Source organism: Balearica regulorum, chromosome 4, assembly GCF_011004875.1.
Source record: "Balearica regulorum gibbericeps isolate bBalReg1 chromosome 4, bBalReg1.pri, whole genome shotgun sequence".
Classification (NCBI taxonomy): domain Eukaryota; kingdom Metazoa; phylum Chordata; class Aves; order Gruiformes; family Gruidae; genus Balearica; species Balearica regulorum.
In genome coordinates, this window is record NC_046187.1 from 12,972,776 (window position 1) to 12,999,677 (window position 26,902).

Genomic DNA, 26,902 nt, shown 5'->3' on the forward strand with positions numbered 1-26,902 from the left:
GGAAAACGAGTATAGATTATGAGAGACTGGAAAGCATGGGAAATCATTCATCATTTCCTCAGTACAGGTTACCTACCAAATAATCATAACCTCCTCCTGTACATCTTCTCCCAGGGTCGTGCAGCAAAGGGAACTGGCTTATTTAATGAAGGAAAGCTGTTTTCTACACATCTATCTCCACAGGTCTGTTCGTTTACACATTGGTACGAAAATATTTATACCATTGAGCATATGTATACATCAACAGTTACCTAGTGCTCTGCACCAACTGCAGAACAGCAAGATGCTTATTTTCTGAGTTTCAGAAATGACAGCACATTTGATGGTGCTGGTCAAGCATCTGTAGTGCGGGAAATACAGTGCAGTCCCAGCCAAGCCATGATTTAGAGAGCTGCGCTTATGCATTTTAGAATCAAGAGGCAGCTCCTAAAGTTCATGACAAAATTAACACAGTTACACCATGGAGTATCTTGAAATTTGCAAGTCTCAAGAGACACTAAGAACCCACAACATCAGTTTCCAACTCATCCCAGGCAAGCAGGAACTTCTTCAGCGCCTGGACGCATCACTCCCGGCGGCTGCTCCTCATTCAGCCGCCCAGAACCACCCCTGTCCTCCGGCGAGCCCAGACCCCCAGGCTACAGCTTACACTCCAAAACACGGGACTCTACTTACGGGTCATAGATGCAGTTAGGAGTGAAAGAATGGTTGGCCTTATGCCCCAGCGAGGCACAGTACTTGGCGGCATGGTTGTAGGGCTCTGGCACGTCTATGACTGTTTCGTCATCCAGGGATATTGTATTTCCATTCAGGGCCCAGTCTCTGCTGTCTACCTAGTTTGCAAGGCAAAAATCCAGTGTGTGTGCATGTGGAGGAGTCAACTTTGCTGGCGATTTGAAAGCAAACATTCAAATATATGCAACTAAAGCTTTTCCACCACTTTTTTTTTTATATATATACATAGGTGAACATGCACTTTCTTTCAATTAAACTCCATTATATTAAATCTTAAGGGTGGGAAGGTGGTGGGTACTAAATCCTACTGTAAGAAGATTTCAGAAGGAGCAATGAAAATTCAAACTGACTTTTTTCTCTCCTTTACCTCCTGGTGTGTAATTCGCACTCCATTGTAAAAGGACATAACTGTACTGGCTTCTGCCGCTATTTTCGAAAATAATCCTTCTCCAGCACTGGAAATGAGAGACACATCAACATACACCCTACAAGGGAAAAAGGGCATGGAATTAGTGATTGGCTACAGTTTTCATTTTCAAGAAGTATTATCACAACACTACTAGCATAAAGACTAATACTTCAATATAATAACAAATCTAAGAATACTACTACTAATGCTACTGCTAACAATAAAACAAAACCTCCAAATGCAACTCCTTCTCCTTCCTCTCCTCCATACATTTTCTCTGTTTTGGCAAAATGAAGATTTGGTGGGAAGTGGGGGCTGACTTCATTAGTTTGAATTTTTTTTTTTTTTTTAAATGCCAATCTACTATTCCTCCTCAATGAAGGCTTCAACCCAGGAACACCCTCAATAACATACCAGAATCCCAGAGGTCCCCACTAAGCTGAGGCTCCTGGTGGTACATGTACAGATTATTACTTCACTGAGTAAGAGTTTTCACGGTGAAGCCCTAGATCTTCAAACACTTGATGCAAACTAATGCCAGCACTTTACTAATCACTTATTTAGATATTTCAGAGTATCAGACAAGAACTACAATTGAGATATCTACAGAGCAAGGCCTCTTAAAAGTCTAGGTAAAAAGTGTAATTGTGGAATGGCCACAGAAGAGGTATCACTGACTGACTACAGTAAGACAATTGCTGATGAATGTGTTTTGACGTTACAGGGTTGTCACAAACACAATCTCACTGTCCTCTAGCTTGATGATTTACCCTTGCCACTTCACTACACGTGTAGGTAGAGGAGAAAGCTTCGTACAACACATGCCATCCAGTGAGACACATTGAATGCAGCACACTGCAACCTGCAGCTAGTTACATATCTAGAAAATAGGGAACAGCCTACTTTTTTTTGCTCAGAATGTTATAGATGTGGGCTATTAGTGGAGTGCAGGACTTGACTGAACGTTTTTAAAATGCTAAGAAATTACCCTAGTTTAATCTCTTAAAAAGTATTGCTGTGTTCTACCCAGTAGAGTGCAATTTTATTGTGTGAATCAAAGAAATACGATCAAGTCAAACGCTGACTGATGTGCAGTAATGGGTTCCATTTCACCAACCCTTACACACCTTTTTTTTTTTTTTTAAATTTTAAATGAAAAAAGGTTTGCAAAATTAGGCCCTAAATTTGTAACAAAGCAATACGGACAACATCGAAAGAGGGGAGAAGAAAAAAAAGCCTACCTCTCTGACTCGTAAGGATCAGGAAGAAGTGCATTTGTAGAAATGCAGGATGAAGTAGATTTGTCAAAACTGTACACTGGGCCTAAAAACACAGAAATCAACAAAGGAAATAAACTAATTGGCAGTACTGAAAGCATGCAACCCTTAACTTAATCAAGACATTCAAAAATTAAATTTTAATGACTGTAAGAAATAAATGTTATGCTTCCAAAAAAAGGTATTAAGCAGAACTGCACCTGTAAAAGGTCTTCAGTGAGATACTGTTTCTTGATTATTTTTTCCCCTCAACATACTAGAGGAGCAGTATTATCACAAAAAGGTGAGAGAGAGATATATATATATATTCTTCAAACTATCAACTTTTAAAGGAAGACTGGACAGTCTTTCAAAACTGACCCTCCCAAAGTATCTAATTAAATTAAAAAGTAAAGCAAAATTTTAAAGTATATATTCAATAACACATTAATTATAAAAATTCTGGACTATTTCAAATATGAAGTGTTTTCTAGTTCAAATCCTGAAGATACTTTAGCCAGAAAATAATGTTCAGTAATAGCAAAGTACACTCGCTACAGTCATTTATTTCCTGCCATTAATAAGCAACTCAGTGACCCAGCTCTAATTGTATCCTTACATCCCTATACAACCAAGTGCCAGAGGACTATCTGAGAGATAGGTTAAGATGCAGGTGGAAATAAGATGGGAAAAACCTCCACAAAACACAATATTACAAAGCTTGATAAAAGGCCATTGTCCATGGTGCCCAAGATCTGTTCTGGCTGAAGGCAGCTTCCTCCAGAGTGTAATTCAATCCTATTTATAAAAGCACAACTGTACCCTCACAGAACCTATCTTAAATTTTAATTTGCTAGCACAACTGAGAGATTAAAAAAATTAAAAGCCACATGCATTTGCTTCTCAATGTCTTTTCATTGAGTTTTATGTTCTTATTTCATATCGAGCGAGACAATCTTTGCAAAACAGTGAATGTGTTAGCATAGTCCCTGTTTATTATTCATGGTCCTAAACGCAGCTTAACCCGCTCACCTCCAAAACATCACATACATACACCTCAGAGCAACAAAACCACGCCAGAACTACTGGCCCAAGCCACCGCTGCCCTGGTGAAGGAGCACTGGCTGCATGGGTCAAAGGCACCCCCCAACCATTTCACAGCTGCTTTCTATCAGCAGGACTAGACAGACTGAAGGGTGCTGGTGAATCAGACTGTTACACAACAACTGAATCCAGTTCACTAATTCCAATCCCCGCGTCCTTTCCGCCCTGTAACACGGACACCAGAACATTCACAGTGCTAACATTCACTTGCACAACCCAGCTACAACTAAACCACGGCCTCCCTCCCCACTTTTAGTTATTTTACTAACAAAACAAAGCCTGTAACTGCGCCAGCATTAACGCGGTTAAGCAGGTTTTCATGCTGGCGCAGATGGGAATGGTGCGTGCGATGACGAGCGGGACTGCGCCCATGGGCAGGCAAGAGCAGGGTTACAAAATGCAATTCAGCAGCACCACTGCATGGGTCACTTTCAGTTTGTTCCCAGAGCAAAGGGATCGCTCCACGTGCCTTTCTGTCCAACTTTATAATTTTGAAAAAGAGGTTCTCCTTAACAGATCTATGATCTCATCGCAGCCTGCCTATAGAGTCTCTAATGGGGAACATTATAGAAACCAAGCTGTTTGCAGCAAAGAGCTAGCAGCGAGAATACAAGTTTCTGTCTTAGCTGAACTTACTGCCTGGTACTACTTCAAACTGAGGTTTCCCATCCTCTACCGATGTCAGAGTTGCCAGTTTTGCTTCTATCATTTCTCCATCTATGAACCTTCCGGAATACGCAGTCTTTCCATCAGGGTACACGTAGGCTATTTTCTCTCCAGTCATCTCCCCTTCTTCATTCACTTCTCCCACAAGGCTGCCTCCATCCTGAAAGCACGGGCAAGAAAGAAAAGGCAGAGCATTTAGTTATACTTCACTATCTTTGGTAAATGAAAAAGATCTTTCCCAACTTTTTAAAGAAGCAACCTGAGCTACACTACGTTCAGATGTGAGATCATGAAAATGAGTGAGAAACAGACACAAGAGGAAGCCAGGTGAAATCATTCCAGTCAGGATAAAACTGATAAAAGAAATGAACAGGTTTTTCTATGTTGTTTGAAATAGGCAAAACCCAGGGTCTTTCCTTCCACATGACACAAATACTGAGCTTCAATTGACAAAATTTTTATGTGAACAGTTTGTGAACCAAGGCCAAAAGCCACACACAAACTTTGGCTGAGTTTTCTTAGTATGATACTGTGCTGGAGGAAAGAAAAAAATAAAACGCTGCCTTGCTCACTGCTCATTCATTATATATCAAAAGACTTGAGCCTATTAAAAAAAGAAAAGAAAAAAATTTGCTGGACAACTAGAGAGTTTCTCCGTCAGCAGCACCCTCTACGATGTCAGGTGAGAACAACTGTTTGCTGAAAGCCATCATCAGCAAGGCTTTTCTTCTCTAAGGTTTACACATTTTAGCCCTGGGCTTTGCCACCTGTGATTTGCCTGCAATTCCGGTTAGGTCTATTTATGGAATTGCAGAATGAGATGCATAGACTAGAACAGGTGTTTATTTCAAAAAGGACCAGGAAACATCTTCAAATAATGCCCTGGAGCAAAAACTGCAGGTGCGATGTGGAAGCAGACCGGTTTGCACGCAGACTTTAATTCAGAGTGGCACCATTTTGTTCAACTCCAAGGATGAAAGAGCTCCAAACAAACTGTAGTAAGGAACAGTGAACCCTAAGTTTGGGTAAAAAATTGTGCACGTAGTATCACACACAGAACCATGCATAAACAATTGCTTTCATGGCAAAGGTTTGTTGTTTGTTTTTAGTTTTTTAAACACCTTTTATCCTTTAGTCTGGCAAGACAATAACGATAAACAACTTCTAACTATCCACATTTCCAGAAGTTACAGCAACACTGTCAGCTGGAAGATGAAAGAGGAGACATATGATCTGAAGGGTCAGCTGTGCCTATTTTATACACTAGTACTGAAAAATTGCTACTTGTTTGGCAGCATACACTAAGCATTTGTTGATTCTAACAGGTGCTTAATGGCAATGGTGAAAACCAGTAAACAAAATGGTGAGCATTTGAAATAAATCTGCAACTAAAGTATGTGCAATATGTAGCACAGAAATAGATTGGGTTTTGACTAGCAGCTTAATGACTTGTAGATGTCTCTCCCTCCTCAGCACAAGGTAAAGATTGAAAGGTTGAAATCTAGAGTGTTGTGTGAGGCTGAAGAGGAATTAAAATTAAAAAAAGAGTTACATCTGATTTGTTGGGGGAAGCCAGACTTCACAACACACCCTGCAGAACTGGACAAAGTCTCCCCTCGTAGTTAAATGAGAGCAGCAGGTTGCAATAGCTTGCATGGCTCCCACGCTCCTCACCTACAGTCAGCACTATGCAGTGGCAAAATCACCAGCCCAGCCTTTCCAAGGAGATTCACATAAATGCACTTCCAAGGGCCTGAGTTCCCTGGATGATGAAAATAGTGGAGGTCTCTCACAGCCTTGCTGAATCCTGTCTACTGGGCAAGCATTCAACACTGAAAAGGTTTAACAGTATGTTGGATTATCCAAAAATCAGAAAGCACAGAACTTCCAACCAGACTTTTGGATAGCTGGGCCACAGCGGATGTTTGTTTCAGCTGGGAAGAAAATATACGTACATAATGGTACTATTCTGTAATAAAGAGAGCAAGAGGTCAGGCTTACCGGGTAATAAATCCAACAAACTCCATGTCGAATGTTGTCTTTATACTGCCCTTTGAATATCAGCCGCCCGTCACTGTCATACTCCTGGGCTGGTCCATTCAGCTCTCCATCCACATATGTGCCATGAAGGACCACTCCATCCTCGTAGGTGTAGATTCCCTGGCCTTGCAGGGCATCATCAACGTAGTACCCTTCCAAGGTGCTGGCAAAGAGAAAAAGAAAACCGCAGTGGAAGACTATTCACCTCTCTAGGAGGTGAGCCCAAAGCCTCAACAGCGCTCTCGCTGGGACACCGCTTCCAGCATCTCTCCTCCATCCCCTGCCACACATCGCTACCCCCCACGTCTGAAACTCTGACATGTTTGCTAGTTTCAAACAAATTTATGGGGGGCAAGGGGAAGAGGAGTAGGAAGGTAAACCTGATTTCTCTGGAAAGCCAAGATGAAAACCAGAAACTTTTTTCTGCGGACTTCCAAAGGCAGCGAACAACTTACGCTGTCCTTTCACCAGGGTGTGCTACATGGGCACAGCATTATTCATCTAAATTACATTGCTGACCTTTTGTTTTTTTATGGGCTGGGGTAGCAAATTACAGCACCGAATGGACGCTCATGGTCCTCTCACGTTGGGGATTTTCTACCTCCTACGTTTGGATCTTTACTGACATATCTCTGGCGAGATGAAACCGAACTGCCGTACAAGTGGTCCGCAAAAGGGCACCAACTGCAACCTGCTACCAGTGCAGCACTAGCTCCCTAGCGATACGCTTAGCAGCAATCTGCACCGGAGTTGCTAAAAGCACTGTCATTTTTCATGTGTTTCTATTAAAATGGAACACAGCCTGTCAAACAACTAGTGCTGCACTTGGATTTGAACAAAGAAACATTTCACTTCAGTTTTGTCTTGCAAACCCTTTAGAAGGGGCACAATAATATCTTGCCATCTACTTTGCTTCCTTTCTTAAAAAAAGGCTGCTGAGAGAAACTACAAAGAATGAAAGCATAACTGTAAAAAAGGATCTACTCAGTTATTCCTTTCTCAGGTTAGAACTAGCAGGAGGAAAACCAAACTGTTTAGCTTTTGCCCCAGCACATTTAACTAACAGCAGGCTGCAGTACACATACTTTAACTGCGTAATTGTTTTTCTGAGGCAGATGTCTGAGGTATAAACCCAAGCAGCATCTGGGAGCACATGACTACATGTTTTACAAAACTTTACAAAACAGATTTTCAAAAGTTGCGGAAGGAATGTTTTCTCAGAATTAACTTTCTGATTTCTAAAGCTTCACTGGCAAGCTGGCCGAGGTTTCCACAGGAAAATACACTACCCTAAAAGAAGGTATGTTACCCATGGTAGTCAGTCTGTTTAAAAAAAAAAAAAAAGACAAAAAAAAAGAAAAAAAAAAAAGACTTCAGCTTTGACTTTACACAGCTCCCTTCAAAGCAACACTGCTTTAAACAGCTCTTTTCCTCACACCGCGCATTGTCCCACAGCAATGCTTACACAGCCTCAGTGCAAACCAAACGCAGGGCAGGCAGGGGCAGGAAAGCTATTCTACTTTTCAGTCGGATGAATTTCTTGATCCAGGTTGCTGCAGAGCTGCACAGGAAGCTACGGCACCACAGCACAGGGAAGGAGCAGAGCAGATGAGGGAACCACCCGAAATCTGTGCACTGCTTCGACTGCAAGTAACACCCCTTTCTCCTCTAGCTTATCACAGATCACCAGATACGAATTTCATCATAGCTGGCACCACACGCAGAGTCCACATGGAGGATTACTCTTTAAAAGCAGCAGCCACCCCCAGTTTATGTAATGAAACAGATTTTAAAAACCCCCTTCTTGTTGCATTTAATGTTATTAGTTGAAGTTAACAAGTTGCTAAATTACAACAGTGCTTCAGCACTGGAAAAAACACCTCTTCTTTTACTGTAACTCAAACTTCTGTGTTTTCTTTCTTTGTATTAAGCTCCAAACTATGTCCAAAAGATCCAGCTCTTTCTACTCTCATCATCTGAGGCAATCAACAGAAAGATCTCTAAAGAAAGAATTCCATGTCTTTCAATCACACCTAAAAAATCAGGATTCTCTCTAAAACCTCCATACTTCTCACAGTTTTTGGAGTTCTATTTTTTTTCCCTTCTCTCTCTCCTTTTTTTTTTTTTTTTTGAGCTCTCAGAGTATGTGTCTGCAGCCAGACATGATACTTGCAACCAAGACCTGATCAGCACAGAGAGGAATAAACAGCTCCTGGGTCTTGCATAAACAAAATCTTGTTAATACAAGCCCTGAGCTAGCCCATGCTTTTCCTGTTTGCTTCTCAGGTTATCGTACTGGGGATAAAGTTTTACTAAAGTCAAGTTTTATCATATATACTATCTTCTCATTATCTACCACGTCTAGAGGGGATTTAGGGTATCTAGAGATTCATTCCTCACTCCCTGATCCCCCACCTTTCCCTCTATATGGGAACATTTAAAACTTAAAAATAACTTTAAAATATATAAAAATAATACAGTTCTCTGCCGCATTCTGGGAGACGTCAGTTTACAAGAGTTTCTAGTTAAGGGAGAGCAGCAGCTCAGTGCCAAACACGGCTCTCACGCTCACAGTTACTGCACAAAGCACTTGCAAAGTGTGCTCCAGCAAGTGTTAGCACCCGTGAAAGCTCAAGTACATGATCCAAACCAGGGAGTATACCAGAGGAGAGACTTCTCCCTCTGAAATAATACATTGGGGTTTGTCGCATTTTTGAAAGGGAAGTGAAAAAAAAACAACTGATATTTCATTCCAGGTTTTCACTCCCTGAAATAATCAACAGGAAGGGGGCAGCTATTCCAATAAAGGGAAAAGTTTTCACTGAGGCAAACAAGGCAGCAAGGCAGCCAACCCTATTTCCCAACACTCAAAAAAATGAGACTGCTTACATTGCTGCCAGTCCAGCGTCTGACAGGACTCAACTATTCCCAAACAACAGACCTACAGCAGTTCAGCTGCCAGCCTTTACCAGCAGCCTGTGAGGGAAACAGACCCAGGAACACCAAAACCAGCTAACTTACTGCACTGCAGCACACAATACTGTAAAAGGAGAGGTGTTTGGAGACATTTTGGGGATTCATTTCTCCTCTTCGTAAACACTCAGCCTTGCCCATGGCACAGTTAATGAAAACAGCACGCTCTGTTTTATGCCGGATCATTCTTCCCGCAACACATCGTGACACCTGAACCATCCACCTGAGAGCGCAAATTACTCTTGCTACCTGGGCTAGGTAAATTGCAACATCTGTAGTAACTAGTCACTGCTCAGTTAAGGCTGCTTTAGCTAAATTAAAATAAGCTTAGGGCAGTTTATAAAAATACTCCATTTTCCAAAACCACATTACAGACTATTTTTGCATATTTTCATTCTGCTAGTTCCTGGAGTCACACAGTAGCCAACTGTTCCATTTTTTAAGGGTTATGAAAATTTAAAAATAAAAAAAAAGGAGAAGAAAAGTTGGCAACACCAAAGCGGTACAGAAAAGGCTCAGCATTAATCTGAGTTTTCCCACAGAGTACTGCCTGTACCCTGGATTACTTGGAGGAGAAGCCCTACGAACAAAATAGTGGGTCAGTTTCTCTGACTGTACAATCAGCAACTGCTCTGCTGAGATCATCAACAAGCACAGAAGCATTATGTACATGTGTCCATAGAGACGCTGTCTGCCAACTTAAAAAAAAAAAAAAAAAAAGGCTATTTTAGAGAGGTCAGCTGCTGGGCAGTACTGATTTTCAGTTACTCACACAAGATTTAATAAGTAAGTCCATTACCAACAACAGTGGGTTTTTTCTTCATCCAAGCTTGGAGGCCTGATCAGTTTCTGCATAACTGAATAAATATATTATCTTTCTCATGAAAAAAAGCCCACAATCCCCAATATGAAGCAACTGCAAAGGCAAGTACAGACAAAGAGCTGACTCACTGAGACAGCACAATACCTCTGCTCCTGCTCAGAAGTTTGCTGAGCAGGAGGAGAGTAGACCCGGCACGACTGTCAGTTTAACAGCTGCTATTCATAGTGCCACCGACAGCTGCAAAACCATGAAGAACTGTGTCATTTTATACATCTGCTGCTCCTTTGGAGGAAGTTCTGAGCAACTGCAGAGAGAAATGCTGCACTTGGGGGAAGACGTACAAGGCATTCATAATGAAGACCGGAGAAGAAAACACAGGTATAGGCACAGACTAGCCCAATTTCACTGTCATAATTTCCAGTGAAGAGAGGGGAAATTAAAGGGGCTTTTCTGAAAATAAATCAGGCCACAAGCAACTTGCAGACGATTAGGTAGATTTGGGAACAAACCCATATTTAACTCAGTCTTTTCACCACTAAACAGTTTCCAAGACCAGGCAGAGGGTAAGCCTCTCTCAAGCCTATGTCTGTGCGCCAGGTCTGGCACGGGGAGCTCCCAGTCCAGCTGCAGTCTCCGTATAGAGCTATACGGCAAACAAAGAATTCCACTTGCAGTTATGGACTTGAACTTTGCAGTCCAAGTTGTTGTCAGCACGGTTTCCAATAATTCTGACCACCTCCCAGTTCTTATGGTGTCTAATTAGTTCCTAAGCTTACAGTGCTAAAAGAGCTCACACCGCTGTGTTCTCCCACCAGGAAACAACCACGGGCATCACGTTACATACAAAGCCCCCAAGCCCACAAAAATATGGCTACAGCAGCAGCAGAGAAAACTTGCCAGCTCCAGTTTTTAATGAGAAAGCTTATCCAGAAACTCAGCAGCGTACAATCAACGTAGATTAGTTTCATATCACTGCAAGCAGGAGGCAGAATACAGAACAACAATGGAAGAGTCAGTGCCTACCTTCCATCAAAAAAGAAGAACTTGCCACGGCCATTCTTTTCTCCATGCACAAAGTTTCCCTCAAATCTGTCTGTCGATGAATAGGTGACTGTACAGAATCCATGTGGCAACCCATCATCATCTAGATGACCTGAAATAACATCCAAAGAGCAAAAGAATACAATTAAACATTATATAAAAAAATCACAAACCTGTTCTGATTATGTAGATACTTGAAATGCAGTAGCTCCGTAGTACAAAACAGTAATCTGCATCAAAACATTTCTGTAAGGAACAGTGATAAGAGATTCAGTACAACTGAAGTCTGTACTTGTGTAACACACTTTGCTTAAAATAAAAAGAGTCAGGATAAAAGAAAAGGGATGAGACAGGAGAGAAGAAAAGAATAAGCAACAAGACATGTTTCTAAAAGAAACAAGGTTCATACTATTCTAATTTGTGTTCAAAAATGTAATAATTCTTTATCTAAAATACATATTTCCTAGTGAGAACAGAATAGATTTAGACTTCAATTTTTTTGTTTTGATAAATACATGTCTTACAACAAGGGTGTGCCACCTCGTAGCTATATCCACAGGAATTTAAAGAAATAAAAGCATGTGATATCTATAATACTATGCCCTTGCAATATGTCAGTCAGCTTGCTATTTTATATTTTAAATGCTGCTTTCCAGTGCCTTTCTGATGTGTTCACATTCCATCCTCCCATCCCATTCCCTTTCCTAGCTGTATCAGTTTTCCCCAGTACTGTCATTGCACGTAGGGAAAGCGGAGGGACAACAGACTCGGATCCTGATCTGCATGTGTCTGTATTTTACAGAATACAACTGGCCAACTCTGATTAAGCAAAAGCATAATAAGGCTCATATTGCACCTCTGTCTGTCTCTTCAAAGCCAAAAGAAAATGGAAGAAGAGTGTTTTAAACAATTGTTATTGTCTGCTTTACCTGTGCGAACTTGGAGTCCTCAGCACTGCGTTAGCAGAAGATTGCTCTGACTGCAGAATGAAGATGCTCAAGCTCGCAAGGCTGCTTTCAGCACAGCGATACACCAGGCTCAGATGTAACAAGCTCCCATAGTGACATTTGGGCAGGTATAAATTTTGCATGAAAACTGACGAATAAATAAGAGCTAGCGTATATTTACGTTCTCCCAGGTTTCTAAGTAAAAACTGACCTCTGATCCCTCAAGTCTCTTGGTGAGGCATACAAAGCCTATTAGAGATGAGAGACAGCACACGCATCCACTTCTACAGGCTTCGGGTCAAGCTCTTCTCTAACTAAATTTGCCCAAAACTGAAAAAGTTCAACACATATATGGAAAAGCAGAAACAAACTCCAATGTGACAGGGAGTGACTACAGCCCGGGCTGATGCAGGCAACAAGAGGCACTTCAGTATTACCAAACCTCGAGCTCAGAAAGAAAACAAGCTATTAAGACAGGAGTGGGAAAAGCCAACCACCCATGTGGCTTCAGAAGCCCGTCTATTCATGCCCTGATTGCAACAGGTCCACAGGGTTCTGTGGGGACAAGGGTACCCAGAGGCCACACGCACGCCCACGTGTTGTTCTCACATCACCGTAAGCTACTGCTTCCTCGGGATGCTTCACAGCCCCTCAGGGACATCGCAGACAGGGCTCGGTAAAGATGCTGCGGGGCAGCATCTGGTTAAGAAGTCCTCTCCTGTGAGGCACATGGACCTGCCCTAGCCTTTTAATACCAGAATGATTGACAGAAGAATGCCATATAGCACAGGATTTCCAAACTTTTGTCTATCTCAAAGTAAAGTTCCATTGAAAAAGAAAAAGGAGAGAGACAAAGACGAAGAAAAAAAAAAAAAAAGCTACGTGAATGTTTCTCAAAGTAGCCACGTAAGGCTGTGCAGGTTTATTACCCATCTGCACTTGTTGCATTAAGTATGGAAATGCACCTAGAAAGCAGGTTTACAGCAGAAAATAATGGTGAGATACCTGAACTCATCCAAGAGCCAAGATTCCCTCCTTCACCCTTCCCACATGCACTCCCCAAAGTTTCTGTGGCACTTGCCTAGCCACGTCTGCAAGCGGCGCAAGTCCCCAAGTTCCCTTTGGGGTTTCGTTGCTGGTTCGGAGGCCGACCCCGCACCCCACCACCGTGGCAGAGCCGGGTGGCTGGGAGCTGAGCTGACCCTCTCGAGGGTAGCAACCCACCTTGCTCCCAGTGCAGCCACCTCACAAAACATCACTGCGCTCTTAATTTAACTTCCAAGCTAGACTGAAAACAGTTAAAAGTTTAAAAAGTTAATAAAACCAATCAGACACTGCTTACTGTCCAAGCTGAGAGAAGTAACAGAGTAAAAGGAGACAGCAGAAGTGTGTGGGGGGCAAGCTACATCACTAAGGCTTTTAATAACTTTGAAGAGGAACCCTTTAAAACAGAAAGGGCAGCACGCTACTCTCTCTGAACAGAAAAGAGGCGTTTTTCTTTCCTCCCATTCAGTCGGGACACCCCTTCTTGTAGAAGGGAAAAGTTTTAGCAGTTATGTCAATTTAAGTAAAAGGTCAGTGAAATTTCTGATGTGAACACCTCTTTTAGAGCAGAAACAACTACGACAACATTTATGGTTTTAATTAAAGGCTTTGGTTTTATCAATATGGGAAGGGTATACTGGTGTAAGTTAACAAACCCTAAACAATACAGTACCTCACTATAGGAGAAAAACTTTTCTAAAGCACTTGGATTAAAAAAAATACTGATAGTATTGGTACATTATACTATTTAAAAAAAAAAAAAAAAAAAGAAAAAAGCCAAACAAAAAACTTGCAAAGCCCAACACAAAAGCTGCCATGCTTATACACAGCACACATCAGGACTTTTGCATGGCAGGACACAGACTATCCCAGAGATTTAAATGGTCAGCTTTGATCCAGTGGCCTCTATACAGAGTCTTAATCTCAGCCATAGTACAAAGAATTCAATTCTTCTAGTATGCTAGAGATTTTCCCCCACTGAAAAAAAAAATAATATCCCCCATCCCAACAAAACAGGAGACATTCAGTCTCTCCTAGTCAATAGGGCAGGAAAAAAAAAAAAAAGCAATTTCAAGTTTAATTACATAGATGCAACTTTTCCTACATGGCTGAGGCCTTAGGCTCTAATTCTGTTGCAGATGAAATCAATGGAAAAAATCCTCATTATTTCAGTGGGAGCAAAGCAGAGCATTCCCTTCTTTGCCTCTCTCCTCCATTTGTGAAAACAAAGCCAAAACATCTAAACATATTTTTAAATTATTGCAAAACCTCACTTTTGTTACTTCTTTAAGGGTCTCTCAAGATCTCCTCTTAAGCTCAGACCATGAACTTTCCAAGAAAAGGAATTACACTAACAGGGGCTAATTCACAATGCAGCACGACGGTGCCACTTACCAAAGACACCGATGTATACAAACCAAAGATAAAAGCCCTTTACTGTCAGTATTACTGTTACTTAACGGAAAACATACAGTGTGCATCATCAATAAAAGATTCTGGCCACAAAGATACCAGATGTATGTTTTAGGAATAACAACAATAAACCACCACCATTCCTCCCCCCCCCAAAAAAAAACAGTGCTGATTTCTGTCATATTTCTAACTTCCTTTGGATAAATGCAAAACCACCCAGCCAGCCTATTCTCCCCTAAACAGCATCCTGCTTCTGTGCCACTCAGAAGAACACATACTGTCATATAAACTGCTGAATAACACATGCTTTAAAGCCTCATCTCCTTAGCCCACAGAAACGCTAAGCCAATCCACAATACGGCAGAATGCTTTACCTGTGATATGAGGATCAAAACTATAACTTTCTGCCCAAGACACAATTGTAATCCATAGATTTGACGAGTGGGGAGGAGAGGGAGGGGAAAAGACACATCTATTAGGGCACAGCCCATCCGTAGCACCCTGCATTGGAAGAATCTCTCCCCTCACAACCACATTTTACACAACAAAGCTCTTTGGCTCTGTTACCACCTACCTAGACAATAAATCCAGATCCTAGCAGCAGCTGCTTAGCTAGCATCTGCTGTTAAACTAAGCTGCCGTGCTTGATGTCTTCTTTGGAGAAATGTGCTTTGAGGCCTAATCCTCCTGCCCCAAGATACAAACAGCCCACCACGCAACGATCAGAATTACTGGCACCTCGTCACAGGCAGCTCCTTACTCTGTGCGCTTAATCCCAAGGGCTGAAAAATCCAGGATTGCTCCTTGCAGCGGGACGATGCCCTGCGAGGAACCTTCGGGGAGCAGGCGCTTTCGCGTATAGCCGGCACGCTTTGTTCAGGGGCTGCACGAGGCAAACCCGTACCGCGCTCCTAGATGCCTCCTCACAGGATGACAGCGTGTTGCTGAGTTGCATCGCTGCGTGCCAAGGCTTCCATTAGTAATGCCTTCCAGAGGCGTGTGCCTCTGTTTTAAAACTCTGAAAGGGTAAGTTCTCCACTCACAAAAGGCTCGCACGAATATATTACCTATGAGAACGGCCTTCCCGCCCCAGCGCGGGTGACTCGACTCCATCTCTGCTGCCCATGCATTTGACCACTGTTACTCCCTCCGGTTGCCGTTTTCTTTTCCCCTTTTCCATCTGCACTAACGTCACTGTGGCCTCCGAGAGCGACTGCCCCTCGCTTCCAGAGTATTCACCTCGGAGAGGCATACCTGGACACACCGACCACCTCTGAAGGAGCTGGCCAAGCTCCGGGAGGAAGGATTCCTCTCTCACAAGCCCTGCCACCGCGCTAAAGGACACGGCTTCCCAGGGTACGCGGTCTGCAGCCTGCGCGGCGGCTCCGGTGCCGGTACCGGGCAGAGAAGAGCAGGGGCCGCGCAGCCCCGGTACGGTGCCGCCGGAGAGGCGGCGGCTGCCCCGAGTACAAAAGCCGTGCAAACCACAACCGGCACCGGCTGCACAGGGCAGAAAGTGCGGGATGGGGGCCACCGCCTGCACCAAACAACAGCACCAACACCCAAACACGTTTGGTTTGGGCTTCTGGTTTGGGGCTTTTTTGGGGGGTTGGGGTTTTGTTTGTTTGTTTGTTTTTTCCCAGAGGCTGGAGCCTCACGCTCGGGCTGGCACGGCAGCGGGGAGAGCGCTCAGCTGCGGGCGGCGGCCGAGGTACCCCACCAGCACGGGGCTGCTGCCGGCTGCGGGCTGCCCTAAGCCAGACCCGCCCGGCCCGACCCCGCGGCGCTGCCGCAGCCGAAGCAGCAGCCCCGTATCGGCGCCAGGCCCGGCCCCACATCACGGCGCTGCCCCCCTCCTCCCGCCGCCGGTCACACACCCCCACGTGCACAGCGGCGGCCCGGCAGCGCGGCCGTTGCATAAGCCCGCTGATGTCATGCGCTGCCGCCGGCCCCGGACGCTCCTCTCGGGCCGCCGCCGACCCGTGCCCCCCCCACACCCCACTCTCCCTGGCACGTTCCGGCGCCCGTGGGGCCGCCACCGCCCCCTCCTCCTCGCCCCCTCCGCCCGCCGGTGCCGGCGTCCTCCAGTCCCGGGGCAGGTACCTTCCACGGTTTCTTCCAGCGTCTCCTCGTCGCTGTCCATGGCGGCGGCGGCAGCGGCGGGCGGGGCGCAGCCGCGGTAACCCGGACGGGCGCGCGCGCGCCGCTCCGCCCCTGAGGGAGGGGTCGTTCCTCAGCACCGCCCCCCAGGGCGGGAGGGGCAGGGCGTGGGAGGGGCTGAGGCGCGCGCCGTTCCCGCCCGGCGGGCGGTGGACAGGGGGGCTCGAGGCAGAGGTCCCTCACCCGTGGCAAAATGGCGGCTGGCGGGGTTGGGGGGGAGTGTGAGGGGACAGCGGCGAGTTCGGCCGGGTGGCAGCCCCCCAGAGTCACCGCCAGTGGAAGCGGAGGCAGAACGCTTTACCTGGGAGCGAGGATCCCCCCCGCACACGCGGGCGGGACCCACACTGACAGGGGTGCACACGGTGCTCAAGCGAACGCACGAGGAAATTGTTAAATTTCTGCTGAAGAATGGCGCAAAGCAGCACGGACGGCAGGAAAGTCCCAACCCATACAGCGTTGGGTCCACAGGGCATGCTGTCTTGGACAGGGCTAGCACAGCACCCCCAGAGTGCTGCTCCAAAATTGCATTTCTCCAGTTCACCTCATAAAGTAGACAAGTAGACCTCCTTACGGAGCCCTAACAAGCACCATGACACTGCTTCTCCCTCCCCACACCAAGAACCTCTCTTATCTGCTGCTCTTGACGTTGAGGGATTTAACTGCCGAAAGACACAGGCTCTTGGATTTCAGTTTTGCAGGAAGGGTGACAAGCCCAAGCAAGCAGTGGGTGCAGTTTCTGAGCTCTTTCCCAGGGGACGTGAGGACAGTGCTCTATCTCCGAGTGCCTCCGTGTACTGCAGGGACCTCGCCCGCCACCACAGCTTGGTGATATGCAGGAATCACCTTAAAGGAAAGTCAAGAGTGTTTCTAGGTCTTCCAGCCGGCTGTTTTGGGAGCTTCATCCTACCGGAGATGACCCAGACAGTCAGGGGCTGCGGCACGTGCTCTCTGAGGCAAGGCTGAGGGAACAGGCCTTGTTCAGCCAGGAAAGGAGATGGCTTTGGGCGGACCCAGCAGCAGCCCATCAACACTTACAGCAGCACCACCAAGAAAACAGGCTTTTCACAGTGGTGGGAGAACAAGAGGCAACGGGCATTACAGAAAACATGAGAGGTTCAGACAGGACATAAGGAGAACCTCACTCCCCATGAGGACAGCCATGCAGTGTAACAGGCTGCCCAGAGAGGTTGTGCGGCATCCATCCTTGGGGGCATTTAAAGACCAACCAGATAAGGCCCCAAGCAGCCTGATCTGGCCTCAGACCTGATCATGCCATGAGCAGCAGGTTGGAGTAGACATTTCCTGGGGGTCCCTTCCCATCTGAATGACTCGTGAGTCTACGCAGAATCAGCCACATGCTGCCGGGCAGTGCTGCTGGAGTCAGGGGCCACAGCGTGCCAGGAAAACAGGACAGCTACAGCTTAGCAAAACCAAATAATTAGATGTGTCTGCAGAAATTTAAACAGGGGAATAATGAGGTTAGTATTTGACCTAATTGACATGAGAACTTATAAAATATTAATCTCAAGAGCTTTGGAGAGGATTTGAGATGTACAGAAAGCTTGAGTGGAACAGAAGGACTTGCTTCTGTATCAAAGGTAGTTAATTTAACTAAAGGACAGTCAGTTTTGCTGTTTGGGACAGAGGATTTGTGGTTTAAAGTCCATATACTTAAAACAATTCTGATCTGAACCTAGCAAAAAAGGAAACTGAGGCATAAGAACGAGGCAATAGTCATTGTTTTCCTTAGATCTGCAGGTTTAGTGTGCTCAAGCACAGTAATATTGTGCTTGAGCACAATAGGAACCCTTATACAATGTATCTGTTTTGTTTCACTAACTATGAGTCTCTGAAGAGATTAATTGATACTCAGTGCATACGCAGTGTTGAAGCTATAAAAGGTGATGTGATTAAGCTATTAACATATCTGGTGAGCAGAAAGAAGACAAGGCAATGGGCCGGGAGCTGGAACACACAGTAGGTACCCTTTTCACTAAGAGATAACAAGTGTTCGGGAAGTATGACTGGAAGCAAGGAAACGGGCACTGCTGTGATCTACACGCACAAGTAAGGAAGTGCACATCAGCAAGATCTTTAAACAAGGTAGTGGGGTGGGTGCTCACCTGCAGAAGCTCATCAGGACATGGGATAGCAGTATTCGTACTTAAAGCACACCCTCTTCCCCTACCGTTTGCCCAAAATCACACAGTAAAAATGCTAAGGTTACAAGTTTGTCAAATATAAGGATTACCCCTCCAACTGCAATGTGCCCTGCTCTGCATACAAGCTCTTCTGCCTTTAACTGCATAACCATGTACTCTTTTTCCAGAGGGCCTGTGCCTTGCTGCCTTTTGCCCTGTTCATTCCACATACAGCCTCGAGCCTTGCTTACTCTATTTACTGTCCTCCACTGCTTACAAGGGTAACACTTATGAGAGCTTCTGCTCTTCTCTCTTCATGATACCCAGCTTCCTCACATGTTAATTACCTTATTTTTGCAGCACAGCAATGGCACTAGGCGAGTTATCACTTCTATAGTAGGAGAACTAAGAGACTCGGGCTAAAACTATTAAAGTGTCTGGTAAATATCAAGTACTGGGTTGTTGTCAAGAGTTCTTCGCATTACACAGCATCTCACATGTTCAAAGCATAATTTCCATTAACTTCAAATACAGCTGTAAGAACAGCATAGCAATGCTAAATGAAAATGATGGTAAACACACATCTAGCATTTCATGGTGGATATTAAGAAGTGGGGAAAAATTTAACATCAAACTAGAAAATAATTCAACTCGCACAATTACCCACAGCCAGGCTGCTGCATGAGAGCTCAGCCATCTGCTAAGCTACTCCCAAGTGTCCCTTGTGGAGCAGAAAACAAGCGGCGATCAGCTGCAGTTTGGTTCAGCCAGTGTGCTCACCACAGGAGCAATCCCAAGCAAACGCTTAGTAGGCTGCAGTGTTTAGGCATCTCATCGCTTTAGACTTCTTCACTTGTTTTGGCAGATCGCAGAGGCACCTCTAGGATGGTGTTCAGCTTTCTTAACTGTCTGAACAGACAAGCAGACATGTTGGGACTCACAGTATGTCTCCACATCATTAAGCATTGTTCAAGTTTGTTCCAGCTGCTAGGAACTGGTTGGCTCTTTTATTTTCTTCTAAGCAGGGGCCTGATGCTGCCTTGCCATCCTTAACTGTTAACTCTGCTTCCAACAGTCTAATCTTATTATTGTATATGCAATCCCTTGCCTTACCTATTATTTAATGCCAACCTCTGGAAGGAAAAGAGGGCCTAAATCTCTCTGCACTACTCTGACTGTGGTAAGGATCCTTTGGAAATGAGCACATGATCATATAATAGAAGAGCAGCAAAACACACAGAATAATGTGGTGAGGTTGGACATGCAATCTCTGTTCCTTTACTTCATTTGCATTTCAGTTTGGAAGAGCAGTAACATTCTCTTTTAACATAAGTTCATAAGACTCCTAATTAAAACAACAAAAAGTATCACAGTGCCTCCTAGCTATGCTCCTAAGATCACAGAATTAAAGTAGGAGCTGGTAGCGTCAGGACATTGTCACTCGTGGGGAGGAGATGGTGGAGTGAAGAGTGACTGGTTTGCAAAGGGGCCTTGGAGCTGTTCGCCAAGAGCAACAAGAGGAATCCAGAGATTTGGTCTCTCTAGGGAGATTTTTGGAAGGAAATGGGGTTTGTTGCTTTAAAATCTCTGCTCATCCCCTACAGTCTTCCTTCCTTCCTTCCTTACAGCTTTCCCCCTCTTTCTCCTTTTCTGGTTCTTTCCCCTTCACTCAGTACCAAGCCCTACCAGCTCTCACCCAGCCTGCCTGTGTGTCCTGCTCCGCTGCCCTTTTTGCCTCGTGCAACCCGAGCAGAGCTCGGGTACAGCCTGCCACCTCGTAACAAATGGGGTTTGCCATCTCTAAGTAGAGCAAGCTTTATTAAGACAGAAAAGGGAATGACCGCTTCCTAAAACTACTTGAAATGCTAAAATAAGAAATAACCCTTTCAAGTCTCTAGGTTGTTGCTTATCTAATCTGCAATGCTACGTGTTTACAAGATACTCCGTTTTTTTGCAGGACAGTACTTGAAGGCTTAAATCCAGGCACAGTGGGTTGTTCTTTGGTGATTCCTGAACTGTGAACAATATTTCTTCAGACTTTTGTAACACAGAAATGGTTCCTCTAAGACAGGAAAATTTTTGCATCTCTATAACAAAGCAGCAATAGAATTTATTAATCCAGTTTACATTCAAAACACTTTTATTTTTTTCTTGCTGCTGAAGTTGGTTATCACTGCTCCTTTGTCAGACAAGACAAAGCAGCTGTGGTTGATATTTCTGCCCAGGGCTGTAATGGCTTGGGTATCTGCTGAGGGGCTCTAGCATTATGAATCTGCTAAAGTTGCCGTGTCAGCATATGTAGAGACAACCATTTCTATTCAATTTTTGTAGGAGGCTCCCAAATTCAGGGCTGCTGTGGCTGGTCAGGCCCTTGGGGCTGTCTGAGTGTGAGCGCCTTGGCACGATGGGTTTTGCTGGATGGCTGGACAGAAGTTTTCTCCAGCCTCTCTGCAGTAGGAGGGCCAGAGCTACCCCAACTAGGGCCACAAAACCTGGGCTTTTAAAACCCCAAAGCCTGGACAGGTCGGGAAGTATCTTATCAAACCCAGGGAGACCCAGGGCTCCCACTGGGATGAAGGTACACCTTATTTTTTTTGTCTAGCCCAAGCAGACTTTGCTGATGTAGGGAAGACTCAATGGTTGAAACTGCAAGCTGAGGACTCTGCCCACAGGACACTGACTGAGCAGCTGGGCAGCAAAAGCATGTGTCCAGCCTGGTGTGGTGTCCAGCCTCATCATCAAGTCACAAGGGAGTTGCCCGTGGATTTCTTTCTATTTATACTCCCAAGACTTCCCTTTCGCATTCAAGGCGGGGGAAAAGGATCACTGAGCCTAAGGAAAAGTAGAAGGTTAGCTCTGCAGCCTGGCAATATTGAGACACCCAGATACGGAGGAGACAAGTTTGTGTCCAAGTTGTTTATCCTAAATGAATGTTAAATTATTTCCTTGGGAATGTTTCATTTCATAGGAGAGACTGACAAAGCGTCATCCTGCATGCCCAATTTTCAAGACACTTCTTTACAGCTAGGTTAATGGAGATTGGGCTGTTTATTCACAAAACCTGAGACTCTCTAGGGATAATTTACAACTCTAGTCTCCCCCATACCTTACTGGCTGCTTTAGGTAGTTTACCAGGTTCAGTGAATGCCATTTGCAGGTGTGAATTGTATGAGCAGCCTGAGCTCGCTAACTTGAAGAATTTATGTGGGCGATTGTCTGTCAACAGGTTGTATGGAGATGGAGAAATCCAGAGAATGGATGCTATGGGAAGAAATATATATATATATTCTCAAATTATTTTGTCATAATATCATAGCATGCACAAGCTGTGCTTAAGGCTTGGACTATATAGATGAATATACTGCAGGGTAGAAACTCTGTGCCTCATACTGCTTATAGAGCCAAATGCTGTTCTCCCTAGCTGCTCATCAGTATGGACAGACAACTTTCCTCTGCAATTAAGTGCTCTACAGAAGATTACTGTGTTTAAGTGACACTCCTGAGCAGGTCACCTATGATTCCTAGTACCAACAATATACATCTTTTCTCTATGGTTTCTTGCTGCATGCATCAAATACTAAATTAATCTGAGATGGTTACTGAGGATGTCAGAATTTTTCTCTTCTGTATTTCAGTTCTCTCTTTCCTTGGAGATAGCGGAGGAATGTGGCAAATAAATCTCACATTACTACAAAAAACTGAGTTACTCTTGAGATTTTTCTTTCCTTGAGTTTCTTTCCAACAAAAAGTGCCTACATCTTGCTGTATCACAGTCGTTTGCCTGCCTGGAACAAACACTCTAAACTCAGTATTGGAAACACAGAGAAGCATTCACATTAAGTAATGTAGTAAACGGTGAGGAAAGTTTCCAGTGCAAAGCTGAGTTTGAACTTTTAGTCCATAAATTTTCATTGTGGCTCATCAGTAGAGGAAGTCTTGTGGAACAGATAAGGTTTCCTCCGTGTGTGCATTTCTTCTTGTCCCCCTCCCTAACATTTGAAATTACCTCTCATGCCTAAGAAGTTTATCACATTTCTCAGCCTTTTGGATATACGCATTATCTAGAAGCTATTCTGTTTTCTAAATCAAATTCCATCCTAATCGAGTGGCTGAAGAGGCTCTGCATCCGCCAGATGATGTACACAAACCACAGCATGTTGTCAGTAATGACATTCAAGCTATACTCTGTCCTCTTGTTTAGTCTGGGAAACTTGTAGTACTCTTTCACAGGCCACAAGAGTTGAGACTAGATGGGAGCAAAACAAGAAATGAGGTAGATGGAAGCGCTGAAAGAAGCTATACACACAGACTGGGGAATCCTGGAGTTCTCTACAGTTCTCTTCCCTGTCCTCAAGACAGGGAAGGGATGTGTCTTTCTCTCTCCACAGCATCACTTGACTAAGTTCACTGATGGGTTTATGCATCTGATTTACATTGCAGCAAATTGTCCCATGTCTAGACTTTTGAGAGGGAAAGCAAAAGGCAATGGGGGAGCACACGCACCTGAAATTTTGATAACAAGCTTGTTTGAATCCATTTTCCTCATCAGCCAAATAATTAGTGGCTGGCTCCACATAGTGGTTTCTCATGTAATTCCACTGAGTAGGGGTTTGGTATTTGGTATTTTGTCTCCAAAAATAGCATTGCATTAGTTTTCCAGTGAGGTGCCATTTGTAAGCCTGATCAATCTTGCAGCCTTTACAAGCCTCTGAACCATAGAACAGTGAAAGCTGGTTAGAGTCCTTCTGGCCACTGCCAGGCCCATTTGTGGCTGGAGAGATTAGGGATTAGGATGGTTGTGGTCTCATGCACATCACTGAGTGTGATATCAGGTGTCTGCAGAGATGGGGATAGCATGTCAGTGGGTGAGTTTGCTCTCTATTGCCTTAAGGGTGCACTAAGAGCTCTAAAAAAAAAAAAAGATAGAGAGCTAAATGTATGGAAATATTATATCAACCCAAGTCAGTGTCCGGCACTTAAGAAATAACCATGCACATCCCACAACCTTGGCTTAGAGGTCTTATGGCAGACGAGTTTTTGACACATGGTTATGGAAAAGTACTCTGCCAGTCAGAACTCTTATTTCATTTCTCCCTCTGGAGCCTTCTTCCTGGTAGGAAAAATCTCACAGAATTTTAAAAACTTCTTTCTGCTGAAGCTGTCTTATTTTCCTCAACTCTAAGCTATTTAGTGTTGATCTGAGACATACAAACATATCCTTCATGCTCCTTCAGTACTACAAGCGTGACTGATTATATCAAGCGTTTCCATGTGTGCCAAAGAGAGCATACATGTTGATGAGATGTAGCTGTTTATCTGGCCTCTTAGGGTGCTACAATGCCAAAGACACTACTAGGAAACATCTTTCAGATGCAAATCTACCTCATTCAACTCATCTCTGAAAAATGAGCCATTTTTAAAGCAGAGGACTAAAAGAAGAAGGAAGAGGCATGTGCCCATTTTTATTCCCAGCTTCCAGCTTTGCAGGTGACCCTTTTTCGGCACAGCACCCACCTGTTGCTCAGGCAAAGCCTGAGTTACTGACAGCGCTGCAGTGCAGCTCCATATACAGCTTGCTAGAGTTGAATCCCAGAGCTTCAGAAGAATCCTCTGGCAAAGGAAAAAGGCCAAAGGGACTCTCAGATCTTGCTGTTTGTTTGTCTGTTTCCACAAAGCCCTTGCCAATATTTACTTGCCCATCTGAAAGTGAGGATTAATTTTTAGCACTGGGCAAAGATTTTTTTTTAAAGCTATGACAAGTCTGCAAGAAGTATCTCATTTCAGAAGAAGCTATGGTGAATGAGGTGTTTTAAAGACCTTGTTAGCGTGTGTGCTGCGCACAGCTGTGTGATTTTGTATCGCTTCATTAAGCTATGACTCCCCCCATGTTAGTCAGAGGCTTTGATTTCAGTTGCGTAGATGTCTCTGTCAGCCTGAGAGGAAGCCAAGCTGATCCACACAAATAATGCTGGACTTGTGTACTGTAAAAAGCATGACTAAACTCTAATCAGAAACTTTCTGACACTTGTTAACAACAAGATGGGTTCCTATCTGCTTCCAATTTTGCAATCTCTTCTCTCTGCAGGATGTGCGGGGTTAAACGTGTAGCTCTCCATTAAAACATGATTCAATAACTGGTACCAATCATCATTTCTGGGAACTTTATGTGCTTCTGGGACCAGCCAGTGAGAATGGGGACTCTGATGGTCCTTCGAAGGTGCCAGCACATGCAACTCCAGCTGTTCAGTTTTCAGCTTACAGCATAGACAAACTCTTGCATGGAATGTCCTGCTGTTTCTGGTAAGCCCTGTCTCACGATGCAGTGGCTGCTAGTCTGTGCAGTGAGTAGGCTCTTCCTTGGCCTGTCTCTGCATGGACCAGTTGTAAAAATAAAGGCAGCAAGGCACAGGTTTTTAAGAGGACAGTGGGGGAAAGGAGAGAGGAGAGAGAAAAAAAGACTCCTTCCTGAGGATGTATATATAATGTATAAAGGCAAACTCAGTGAAGATCTGATGGGGTAGGACAAAAATCTTGTCTGACTACATCATGTCAACACACTCACCAAAGAGCGCTTGCCCTCTTGAGACCGCCTGGTTCACACAGCAAGAGCACGGTATACAACCAACTGCTGTGTACGTGCACGGCCGTGGAGTGGGACCTCAGGCGCTGCAATGTAAGGAATCAGAGCTGTCAACAGATCACGCAGCCAGCAACAGAATGGCAACCTGATGTCACACAGGATGAATAACGGACATGGTTAATGTGTATGTGTGCACATGTGTCTGGATACTACTGTCTTCAGCCCTCATCTCCACCACAGTGATTTTTGATAATCCATTTTGCCTCAGTTGAGAAGCAGACGGGGATGCTTAGCACTTGCATTTTCTATTGATAGAAGTAACATGCCATAAGTGTGTGCATGAAACATCCCAAACATCTCTTCGTACAGCAAATCACATTTTTATAACCCCATCTTTTTAAAGACAGCTAACGATAAAAGTTCTATACTCATTTGCACCACTATTTAATTCCGTTCAAGTTTCACAGAAAGCAGGTGTGCAGTCTTAAGCCTTCTATGTCTACATGTGTCCTCCACTTTTCACTGATTTTCAACAGGACCACTCTTTCCAGAAATTAGTCTGACTTGCTAACAAAAGAGAAAGAAAGGCGAGGTTATGGTGCAACACTCACTCTCTAATCATATCCTTTCAAGTCATTGAAACAGAGGTTATGTAGATCTCAACAAATCAAAAATAATTTCTTCCAGGTATTTCTGGAGCATTTAGAATGGTGTTGCTAGAAGAAACTAAGAACCTGTATGTTTTTATTTAAACTTTGGTCTACAAATCTGTGTTAAAATGCTCAAGAAATTCTAATGTATACATAAGTACCGCAATACACAGGTTGGCAAAATGCAGCTGTGCATCTGCACAGTCCGCAGCTGGAGCAAAGTCCATGTGAAAAGTTGGATTTGTTCTAGTCACCAGCAGGCCAATCATGGGGTACCGCTTTGGGGTAACTTCAACTCCCCATGCTGTTGTTGAAAATGTGCTTCAACAACACACAGCTTAGTTGGCATCATATGTTAGTGGGGACTGGTATTGCGCTCCTATTGCTCACGCTCTGAGGTAGGTGATGTCTTTGAGCCAACTACTTGACACCAACTGGTCTTGGGCAGAGTTTTCCCTGGCAGTTTTTCCCTTCAATATACACAAGCCTTCTTTTGAAATTCTCAGGGCTATTCTGACATTGTGCAAACCCACAGTTAATGTTAGATCAGCTATGTCCTGCAATGGCAGAAAATTAAAGCTACCGCTGTGGAACAGCTGTGCACACTACTTGCTTTCAAACATTGCTGAGAGCACTTGCTACTTTTTTGCTTAATAGTGATGCTTCCAAATGTATGTTGCCAATGTAGCAGTGAATGTTTTATGCACCCATCTAGTGCTGACAGAAGGGCTGCATTCTGATCAGTTTGCACAGGGATGCGTGCAGTTCTGTCAGTAAAGCCATCAAAATAAGCCCTCAGCTCAGAGTGCCCTTATCTTGTTAGCAAGGACATCCACACATCCACCTGTGCAGACACAGTGCTCCAAATAACTCAAAATTTGGGTTAACTCTCAATTAAAAATGTAAACGTTGAATCTCTT

General features: G+C 44.3%; 2 protein-coding genes across 6 annotated transcripts in view; both read right to left on the reverse strand.

The window, feature by feature from the left end:
* The window catches only part of NDUFC1 (NADH:ubiquinone oxidoreductase subunit C1), a 181,054-nt gene that overhangs the window by 90,488 nt on the left and 63,664 nt on the right, over positions 1-26,902 (reverse strand). The gene's annotated exons all lie outside the window — the stretch shown is intronic.
* SETD7 (SET domain containing 7, histone lysine methyltransferase) overlaps positions 1-26,902 on the reverse strand; it is a 49,984-nt gene that overhangs the window by 6,509 nt on the left and 16,573 nt on the right. For 2 of the 5 annotated variants that reach the window (XM_075751178.1, XM_075751180.1), the window contains exons 1-7: positions 16,555-16,678; positions 11,030-11,159; positions 6,172-6,373; positions 4,141-4,330; positions 2,386-2,467; positions 1,103-1,220; positions 676-833 (exon numbers count right to left, since the gene is read on the reverse strand). In XM_075751178.1, the coding sequence (XP_075607293.1) occupies positions 676-833; positions 1,103-1,220; positions 2,386-2,467; positions 4,141-4,330; positions 6,172-6,373; positions 11,030-11,159; positions 16,555-16,594 (920 nt within the window). In that variant the 5' untranslated portion in view covers positions 16,595-16,678. Of the gene's footprint in view, positions 1-675; positions 834-1,085; positions 1,221-2,385; positions 2,468-4,140; positions 4,331-6,171; positions 6,374-11,029; positions 11,160-16,554; positions 16,679-26,902 lie in introns of those variants that run through there. The other 3 variants (XM_075751177.1, XM_075751179.1, XR_012835208.1) reach the window with 2 other exon arrangements.